At 45.5% G+C, this 11,041-nt stretch overlaps 1 protein-coding gene across 2 annotated transcripts in view; it reads right to left on the reverse strand.

Moving 5' to 3' along the window:
* Garem1 (GRB2 associated regulator of MAPK1 subtype 1) overlaps positions 1-11,041 on the reverse strand; it is a 207,027-nt gene that overhangs the window by 10,972 nt on the left and 185,014 nt on the right. For both annotated transcript variants that reach the window (XM_004623562.2, XM_004623563.2), the window contains exon 4: positions 6,338-7,510. In XM_004623562.2, the coding sequence (XP_004623619.1) occupies positions 6,338-7,510 (1,173 nt within the window). The remainder of the gene's footprint in view (positions 1-6,337; positions 7,511-11,041) is intronic.

The raw sequence follows: 11,041 nt of genomic DNA on the forward strand, positions 1-11,041 counted from the left end.
ATACTACAATTATCTTTCTTAACATTCTGGTCATTGAAATTTCCAATGGACATAGAAAAGTCTTGACTAAGAAGGTTGGGGAAGGGAAGATGGCTCAGTAGGATAAGTGCTTCCATTGACTAAGAAGGCTTCATTTATAAAAACAGCCTACACGATACACAAGACAATCAGTTTTGAAGTTACTAAGACACAGTAGGAATTCAATGAACAAATGGGAAGGTAGTGGAGAGTTCTTCTCCAAAGTTGCAATTAAAATTAATTAAATGTCAAATGCCCTGAGACCTCATTAATTAGTGGACTCTTGAGTGAATGCCTTTGTAGAGCAATTATTTTGTGAGAAGTGAATAACCGCTTCCATACTCTTCACTGTAGGCGATGCTAAGGCCAGAACCCAGAGGCTCACACACGCTAGGCAAGCGCTCTACTGCCGAGCTACATCCCAGTTTCTGCTTCCCTATTGAGACTGATTTATTTAAGCAAGCTCAGCCTGTAATGCCTTTTCTACTATTAATATTTGATGGAGAAAAGGCCAAAGACAATATAAAATAAAAATTCAGAGTAGAATCAATTTCCATAAACATTTCCCCCAGTCTATAAACAAACATCTTCACAGAGCTTTCTTACTGTAAAGGCCTAACTCATCATGTGAAGCCCTAACTTGCTTGGGTGGGCACATCCGGGGCTGCAAGATCCACAGCACCATGGCCTGACCTCCTGACATCACAACTATCCTATCAATGAATCATTTTAGAAGTTCAATCCCAACAATGTTCCATTTTTAAAATAAATCATGTTTTTTTGTGCTTTTGTAAATGGGGAGAAGAAGAGGGGCTGAAGGGAGGGTAGGGGAACTGGAAAAAAAGAATTAAGTTATATCATGTACAGGTTCTGTGAAGAATGTGATCATTATGTCTATCTAAAATGTGCCAAGAAAAGCTCAATTGAAAGAAAAAGTAAATAAAATATATAACGAATTACATTTTTGTGAAATCCAGCAAATACAAAGGGGTCACATGTGGTGCGACTTGTGTGGGGATGTGAGGACAGCTCGGCCTCTGCTGACCTGTGGAGCGGGGCCTGGCCACTTCCAAAAGCCTCCTGACTCCGAAAGGCCACTCTGAAGGTGACTTCCACCTTCCATCCCTTAGTCAAGGAAGCAGAGTGGAGGAAAAAAAAACAAACCAAAAACCAAAACAAAAAAACCCAACCCACCAACAACCCTCTAAAAATTACTCTCTGGCTCTAAGTTGGAACCTATCCTATATTAAATTACTGCTACTCTTTATTTTGAACACTTACCAAGTGGCAGGGAAAAGTGCCAAGTACTTTGTATAATACAATAATGCAGTGAAGAATTATTATCCCCAAAGGAACCAACTCAGGGAAGCTAAATATTGTGCTTTAGACACGAAGCCACTAAGTGGCTGGGTGAGGAGCCTAACTGAGGTGTGGCTCTGTGAGGCTACGCTGCTATGCATCTCTAAAGATCACCTGGCAGTGCGCAGGCCTCTGCTCTCTTTAGATGCCATTCTGGGAGGGGATGAAGCTTCCCAGGATGCTTGCCACCCTCTTCCGCTCTCCTGCCAACTGTTCAGCCTGTCGGAGGCAGATTCAGGCACCTCAGCTCAGAGCTGCATCAGCGTTTCCAAGCACCTACTGGACTAGGCCCAGGGAATCTGGCACCAAACTCATATAGTCAGTCTTATTTTTCTCAAGCACTAAAAAACACTGTGCTTCATTAAACGGACTTTATTTGGGATGGACTTTCAGCCTCATCATGATGAGTACATGCTACGGACTCATGCACAGGTCATTCCTGTTTCCCATAAGCTGGGGGGCATCCCTGCCCAACACGAAGGTCAGCAGAGTCATCAGTGTTGCAGGACAGTGCTGCGCCACCCAGAGCTCCTATTAGTTTTCCTTTCAGCAACCTCAGGGATGACTGCCACACTGCCAGCCAGAGCAGAGGGCCTTTTGTCCTACTGTGAAAGACAGATGGGAGAGTCTGCTTCTCAGGGCTTGGGGTCCCCAGGCAGGGGGCCACTGCCCAAGTAGTTTTAGAAGAGCTGTGACCTATAGTTTTCATAATCATTTATAAGTCACTGTATAAGTCGGAGCAGTCTGGGAGTCACTTTATTTATAGAATTTCATGCAATATGAAGTGTTTCCATAGTTGCACTCTAAGGTCACATTATCCTATGGGGAGACAGCTCTTGAGGCCTGTCAGTCGCAGAGTGTTATCTGGGTGAGTGTTTTAGACCTATCAGCCAACACTCAGAGCCTGAGATGTGCTCGGAGGCCCACGGTATTATAGAATGGAGGATGTACTTAGAGTATGTATCTGGATCAATAAAGATAGTCCACCTACAAGGGACTGTCAGGTTGTCCTGGTGACAGTGCCACACTCAGGAGCTGGGCACACTGCACACTCTGGGCTCCACTGCCGACAACAGCTTTGTCCTTTCTACCTCTGGATGCAGCAGCTGCCTCCTGTTTCCTGGGACATTCTCGTCAGGAAGGGAAGGGACTCTCATCCCCTAGAGATGTGAGTGACAGCACTTTGTTTAAAAAAGTGTATTAAACAATCTGTACAGATAATCCCATCAAGTGCCAGGTATACGAACAAAGTGAGCTGACTCCAGCTCGCAGCTGTTGAGGGCTCTGTGGCCCTATAGCCCAGGCTCCCCACACTGGGAAGTGTCACCCCGCCACACCCAAGGACACAGTGTCCAAGAAACAGCCACATGGCTGTGCATGTGAGGGATTTATTCTTAACGTTCATGGAAAGAAACAAACACCACCAGCATCCACTTGAGAGGGCACAATCGCAACACAACTGAGGACTGAGGTGCTGAAAGCAAAGCATGAAAGAATCAGAAGAAAGGGAGGAGGCTGTCGTGCAGTGCAAGGCAGTAGCTGCACCTCCAGCCTCCACGTGGCTGGGTGTGAGGACAGGCCAGCTTTGCGCCCGACCATGAAAGGCACCTCCTCTTGCCGCTTCCACTGTGCCAGCACCATGCGCTCATGAGGGCTTCCTGGGAGCTGTCATCTTCCTGTATCGTGTCCCACTGGCTCCACTGGACTGCTCACGGCCACCCTGCATTATCTGGTGGCTGGCTGCTGGACACCTGGCCCAACTCTCTAAGCACTCCCTCCACCCTATCAAGGCGGAACTTTTATTAAATTCTGTAGATGCACTTTAATTTATGCCCCATTAAAGTCCCCCTTGGAAGATTATAAGCCGAAGCCACATCTAACAATTATGACGCTCTCTGAATCCCACATGCATCCCCAACTGGAAAATTCATTTCATGGTCATAGAACTAACGAGAAATGGCTTCACTTAAAATGCCTAAACTTTTCTTTAAAAGTAAATTAAATGATTTCAGGTGTTTATAAAAAATCTTTATGTTTATAGTACTTTATAAACACTGGGTATGTTCTGAAAAGATTCTCTTACATCAGAAGAAATTACAGCTTAGACTGCAGGCCAAAAATCTTTTTTTCCCCCCATGAGACTTGCTTTTAGTTTCCAGTTGAACTCCAGTGTTTTTCTTTTAGTACCAAGGTCAAGATCAGACTTAATATTTATGTGCTCACTCATCGTTCATCAGCCACAGAAAAAAATAAGTGATGCTGGTTTCCAACCTCTAGGCGTGGCTGCGAAGTGACCCCAGTGTGAACACTATGGATAACTACATCAGTCAGTCGCCAAACGTGAGCCCTACAGCATGCTAGGCAGAAACAGAATCCAACAGAAAAAGCTCATGTAGTCGTATTCCCAGAAAAGATCAGGGCTTCCACCTTCAAGCAACATCAGGTAGAGACCAGAGCTGATGGTGCCCACGGTGCCTGCAGTGCTTGCTAGGGAGGCTGTCTGCTTATTTATTTATTTATTTTTGAGCTGTAGTTGAGAAACACCTTTGGGGAAACTCTGACACTGAACATAAGGACCTCGATTCCACCATGAACTCCTGCAATACTCCATGACCTTGACAAATACAGGTATCTCTGCTCTTGCGCCTTGAAGGTCCCCGGAAGGTCCCGGAAGGAGCACAAGAAAGCCCAGGCCTGATGTTTTAGGAAGCCAGAGGTGGATCCTGTTGGGAAAGGGGTGCAGCAATGAGGGCTCTACAAGCCCAGCTGAGCTGGGCCGACACTCCGAGCTGTCCACGCACCACTCTGGCCTCTCAGCCACTGCTGCCCTGCACGCACCCCATCTGGCCCCTGCAGCTGACCCAGTACGAAGACCACGGTTTTCCCCATGGTGCTCACGTGACCCCATCCTCTGCACCTCTGCTTCTGCTTTACCTGGAGTGCACTTCTAATTCACCTATATTCTCTAAACTCATTTAGAATGTGATAATCACTAGAAAGGCTCTGTGTTCATTGCTACCTGGAAGTTACTTTGTTCTCTCTCTCTCTCTCTCTCTCTCTCTCTCTCTCTCTCTCTCTCTCTCTCTCTCCTCCCCCTCTTTTTCTCTCCTTCTCCCCCTCCATCTCTCTCCCTCTTCTTGTATTGGGGATTGAATCTAGCATACTGTGCTTGCTAGGTAGGAGCTCAACTGTTAATGTATGCTGTCAGCCTCTTATTTTTTGGAGACTTGCTCTTGCTGTTTCAAATCTTCCTGCTTCCAGCTCCTGTGTAGCTGGAATTACAGGTGTGTGCCACAGACTCTGGCTGCCCATCATCTTTAACTTTTATAATCATCTCTTTTCATCTGTAACCCTTCCCTGAAAGATACTGGGACCCAGAATCCAGGTCTTATTGGTGGTTGTCTTTCTAGCATCTAGTTCAGGTCTTGAAACTAGATTCTGCACAGCTCCTGTGCTCCTGGGAGGCATACCAAGACCACTGGTTAGAAAAGAGTGGGCAGGGGCACCTGGGAGACCACCCTGCCCTATCCTGGGCTCTGGTCAGGTGGGCTTTGATTTTCATTCTAATATATTGTGACTCATGTAGGAGTTTTTACAAAGGGTTTTGGTAGAGATAGCAAAAGGAAAACTACTGTGATACTGTCAAATACATGAAGAAAATTACATCTAGTGCCTCTAGGGCTTTCTGCCTTCAGATATAGTGAAATTTAATGATCCAAAATGAGCTACAAAGGTTCGGCGTGGCTGCCAATCAAAGCACGTGGAAGACAGAAGTTCACACTGACCTTTCCTGGGTACTGGATGGAAGCCCGAGGCTAACACCCGCCCCACCACTGATCCAGCCCCCAGCCCCTGCACTGACCGCTTTCCACTAGACCTCCATAGAAGCCCCGTCAAGCACTGGCAGTGTTATGTTAAGGTGTTCAGAGCCTGCCAGCGCCTGGTTCTGGCATGTGCGTCACTACTTAGGGGCGCGGCCGTGCTTCTCCGGGGACACGGGACAGTCACGAGTGAAGTCTCCTGACCCCTCTGCTGCCCTCCCACTTTCATTATCTGGACAGAGATGCACCCAATGCCCTGGACACATGGGCCTCCCGGTCACTCCTCCATCCACACATCAGTGAGCACTGCTTCCAAACCGGAGCCGGAGGCAGCTCACCGTCTCTGCTGCCCGCCCAGGCACGGGGCCCTCCTACCTCTGCCATCAGAACTGCCTCTTGCCTGGCTTCCCAGCACCTGCTCCCTTCCCTGTAATCCATTTTCTAGGCAGCAGCAGGAGTCTATGCCTCAGTCTGAAGTAAAAAAGCCTGCTCATTCTGATAATCTCCAGTCAGAAACTTTTTTCCTATAAGAAAATACGTTTTTTTTTTTTTTTTTTTTTGGTATATTTTAGGGAAGGGTCTACAGGGTGTTCTGAGTCTCACTACTAGATTGGACTTGTAGTGATTCTCCTGTTTACAGCCTCCCAAGAGCTGGGATTACAGGCACGCGCCACCACGCCCAGTCTCCATCACTGTCTCAGTGCACCCTGGGGACGGAGCTGGCATGGCAGGCCCAGGGATAGAAACCCTGGCCCCTGTGCCTGCTTGCAGGCACTTTAATCTGCTGAGCTATTTGGCCAGCTCCCCCAACCTTTATTTATTTATTTTTTTTGTGGTACTGGGGATTGAGCTCAAGACTCTGCGCTTGTCAGGCAGGCGCTTACTCTACTGAGCCATCTCCACAGCCCTCTTTTTCTTTTCTTTTTTTTTTTTTGAGACAGGGCGTCACTATGTATTTCAGGCTAGCTTCAAACTCACTATGTAGTCCAGGTTGGCCTTGACCTCTCAGTGATCCTCCTGCCTCAGCCTCCTGAGTGCTAGGATTAGAGGTGTGTACAGTATCTACAAGAAAAGTGATGAGCAGATGACAAGCAGAGACAGACAGGCTGGGACACCATTCCAATACGGAAGTGACTTACGGCTTCAGATTTGGGAGGCACTGGAGGTGGAGGTAGGGTGATTTCTGAAGACTTCATTGTGGCTCCCGGGGTCCCAGGGATGGGCAGAGGAGAAGGCGCACATGTGGAGCGGACAGAGCCTCTCAGCGGGTCGCACCTGCTCTTCTCGCTCAGCGAGCGTGCGAGGGGCTGGCGGCTGGGCTTGGCTTCCTCCAGCCACAGCTCCTCATAGGGAAGTTCCGACTTCCCTGGGACGCCCCCCGACTCTTCACCAGCTTCTGGGAAAAGGTAGTCGCTCCCACTGTCGCCAGAGTCCTGATAGGGCAGGATGTCATGGGGAAAGGGAGACCACTCTCCCCCCAGGTCCCTGCATCCATGGAGGTTCACCTCGCTGTTACCATGGAGATTGTTGCCATAGACACAGACTGAGAGCCGGTGGAAGGACTGGGTGAGCTCATCGCGGGCGTAGCTGAGGGAGTTGGGCACATGGTTGTGGCCAGAGCACCGGCCCTTCTTGGGGCTTTTGCAGTCCTCATTCCAGTCCGTTTTCACATCACGGACGGCCCGGGAATACTCATCAATGTCAAACTGTTCTTGGCAGATTCCCAGCCAGTGATGAACGAGGGTTTCAGGCCACACCTCTCCCTTGACCAGGTGTTCCGGGAGGCTGAACTTGGGGACAGTCAAATGCAAAGGGAAGTGCATGGGGAGGATCTTGTTGTTCCGCAGCACACAGCAGACCACTACTGTCTTGGTCTGGATGTTCACAAACTTGTAGCGGTGTCCCTCTCGGATGAAGTGGAGGTCGTAGGGGTTTCTGGGCGGCGGGCTTGGCACGGTCACGTTCACAGGGAGCCTGGTCTTCTCCACAATGTTGCGGATGGTGTGCTCGCCCTCCTGCATCTGCAGCTCCAGGGGACTCCGGGTGCTGAACCTGCCCTTGCACTGGAACGGGAGGCTGATGCTTTCGTTGGTCCGGTGATTCATGCAAATGAGGCATGGCATCTTGCCTTTTCCCAGCTTGCTGATGGAGTTGAGTTTCCCGATCTTTTTGAAGATGGTGTTGAATCGGGACTTCTCCTTGAAAGTCTTGGCGTACAGGATTTCTGCCTGCCCCATCAGGGTGAGCTCATCGCCGGTACACAGGGTGATGTTGTAGACCTCGGTGTCTTCATTGCACTCACCAGAAGCTACCTGCAACGTGAAAAGCCAGGGTTCAGGTTAGTTTCCAGCAGCCCACTCCAGGAATGTCAAATTGCAGGCTCCGTTCCTCTGCTCAGCCAGGAGTCAGTACACAACTTTCTACCAAGACACAGGAAAAGGCTGTGCTTTTGTCAGATGTTAAATTTGGATAGTCATTTTCTTTTATAACATGTACTTGGTTAATTTAATGCAACCATGTTTTGTCCAGGATAATATTGGTTTAGTCTTCTAAAAATACTTTTATCTCTCTTACACATGCAGAATAGTCTACCATTTAGAAAATTACACTGGAACATTAACAGTGTCTTTTTTGGATGCAATACTTTAATGAATATCACTGTAAAATTTTTTATCAATTTTTTGCTTTAAAATTTTTCTGATTTTATACAATTTGGAATTGAAAAAAAGTATTAAAACAGTTTTGTTTGGGCTGACCAAATAGCTCAGTGGATTAAAGCGCCTGCTTAGGCAGATGCAAGGGCCAGGCCAGGGTTTTGATCCCAGGCCTGCTGTACCAGCCCTGCCCCCGGGGCATGCTGAGACTGTGACTGAGACTGGGCATGGTGGTGCATGCCTGTAACCCCAGCACTTGGGAGGTTGTAAATAGGAGGATCACTACTGAATCTGATCTGTGTAGTGAGACCCTGTAGACTGTACTAAATACAAAAAAAAAACAAAAAAGTTTTATTTTACTGAGGATCAAAACTACGGCCTCACAAATGGTAGAGAAACCCTTTCCTACTGAGTTCCTAGTCCTTAAAATGTTTTCTCATTTAAGAAATCTTATGCAAACTATCTATGTTCACTGGAAGATTAGAAAATACAAATATAAAAGAAAGAAATTCAATGTCTTGAAAATAACATGATGTATAATTTCTATAAAATTTTATACAAAGAAATAGTACCTGTTAACCTTAAAGATACATAAATACAGGGCTAGGGAGATGACTCAGTGGAATAAGTGCTTCCTTGGCAAGTGCAAGGGCCTGAGTTCAATCCCCAATTCCGCCAAAAAAAAAAAAAAAAAGATATATAAATATATAAACAATTTTGTTAGCTCAGTTTCTCACTATAATCTTTTATAGTTATAGTCACAATGCTAATCCAATGTGTTCATTTACATGGATGTACCTTAGTCTCTTTTGATCAGTTTTTATTGCTAGATAGGCAGGTTTTTCCAATATTTAACAACTGGAAGTGGAGCTGCAATGGCCTTCCTGCCTGCTCAATTATTTCCATAGGATACAAGTATCAGAAGAGGAACTGCATGGACAAACGTGCGCATTTCTTTGAAGGTATATTACGCATTGTCTACTGCATTTCATCAACGTTACGCTTATTCAAGCCTCCTCCATCACTTTATGCAATTATCTGTCTTCCCATCCCCATGCTGAATAGGCTGACTTCATGTTTACTAACCTGAAAGGGAAAGCTTGCAACCTGGATACAGGTATCCATGTTTTAGTCTAAATGTCTTTCATATATTCTACTGACTGGTATTTATGTGATTTCTTATTGGCTACCTTTTCTATAAGGGAAATGTTATTTATACTATATAGTTTTCAATTTGTTGCTTGAATTTCAATTTCACAGTTTTCTTAAAACTTTCTTTGATTAAGTGGAGTCCATATTTTCAGAATTTTCCTTTGTGACTTCACTCTTTGGCACCAGGCTTCCACAGAGATGATCCAGTGCAGCCCTGAGCCTGGGGAGACTCTACCCCCAAGACAGTTGGCAGTGTCCGGAGACATCTGATGGCCATGCCTAGGAGAGCCGCAGCCTGCGTTGCCTGGAGAGAGGCCAGGACACTGCTAACTATGCACAACCTACAAAACAGCCTGCAGGGCAGACTCTCCCAGTCCAAGATTTCATTAGTGCTGAAGTTGAGAAACGCTGACATAATTATCAATATTTCTTTTTGTTCTTTGATGGTTTCATGTGTAAACTATTCACTATTAAACTTACTTAATGAATTGTTTTTGTAGATTAGAAATCTAATTTTATTTTTAAAGTTAACTGTCAGGTGCTGGGGAGATGGCTTAGTGGAATAAGCGCTTCCCTGGAAAGTGCAAGGGCCTGAGTTCAATCCCTGGTTCCACAAAAAAAAAAAAAAAAAAAAGTTAACTGTCTATCAAACTTTTTTTCAACTAATTTTATTGAGAAACAAATAGCAATGAGACAGTTTCAAAACAGGTCAGTAGGACAGTTACAATAATTAATACATTGCATATTGTTGTCTTCATAGTAGTTATTCATAGAACAAGATACGACATGATATCCTGTCTATAAACACTATTAGTGCAAATCTTTCTTCTCATTGAATTAAAAGTGTCTATCAAACTTAACTGTCCCTTTCCCCACTTATTTGACGAACCACTAATGTGTAGTAAACTCATACAATACATACTTTTATACATACTTTTATTTGTTTTGCGGTACCAGGGACCAAACTTGGGACCTTGCATTTGCCAGGCAGGTACTTATGCCTCTGAACTATATCCCAAGCCCTAATATATACATTTAAATATTTAGATTGTTACTTATATCTACTTTCAGGCCATTTACCTAGTGACTTATTTTTCCATATTGTTTACATTTCTATGTCTTTGTAATAAATATTCATACTTGGTGACAAAAGATTGTGTGTATTCTGACAAAGTTTTTTGAATGACAAGAAATAAGAGGGTTAAAGTGAAAATCAGATGACATGCTGACAGAAAATATCCACCAAATATATCATGAATAAACAGGTAATGTCCCTACTGTATAAGAAACTTTAAAAATGAGCACAAAAATTTGACACAGGGCCGGGAGAGGGCTCAGTGGAATAAGCGCTTCCCTGGCAAGCACAAGGGCCTGAGGTCAATCCCTGGTTCTGAAAAAAAAAAAAAAATTGACACAAAAATTGGAAAGCGAATTCACTGAAGATGCACGACGGCTTTCAAATGTATGGCAGGAGGACTGCTGCAAGTTTGAAGCCATCCTGAGCTACAAAGTGAGCTCATGGCCAGCCTGAATTACACAGTGAGAACTTGCCTCAAAGATACAACAACAACAACAACAACAACAACACAACAACCCCCCCAACACCCCCCCCCAAGTGGCAAATTAAAATGACTCCATGACACTGCTTTTCACCTACCACTCTGATAAAAGTTCCAAAGCTTGGCCCTGCATGCAGCAGATGAGGCTGTGGAGGGACTGGAACCGTGCTGTGCTAGTGAAGAAGGTGACATGATACAGCCCCGGTGGCAGGCACTTGGCTGCGATAAAGCTGCCAGCCATATGCACATTCGTCCCTCTACCCCGCAATCCTACTCCTAGGAATTAACCTTAAACACACTCTGACAGCCACGTGAAAATATATAAATACAGGGCTATTCATCAAGGCATTGTATTATTTGTATTTGCAAATATACTAGAATTGATCTAAGTGCCCGCACACAGGACACTGACTGGAATATGCTGTGGCCCACCCATGTAATGGCACCACCGGAAAGCAGATAATGAGTCAGATGAATT

This window comes from Octodon degus, unplaced genomic scaffold (assembly GCF_000260255.1).
Source record: "Octodon degus isolate 3935 unplaced genomic scaffold, OctDeg1.0 scaffold00003, whole genome shotgun sequence".
Taxonomy (NCBI): domain Eukaryota; kingdom Metazoa; phylum Chordata; class Mammalia; order Rodentia; family Octodontidae; genus Octodon; species Octodon degus.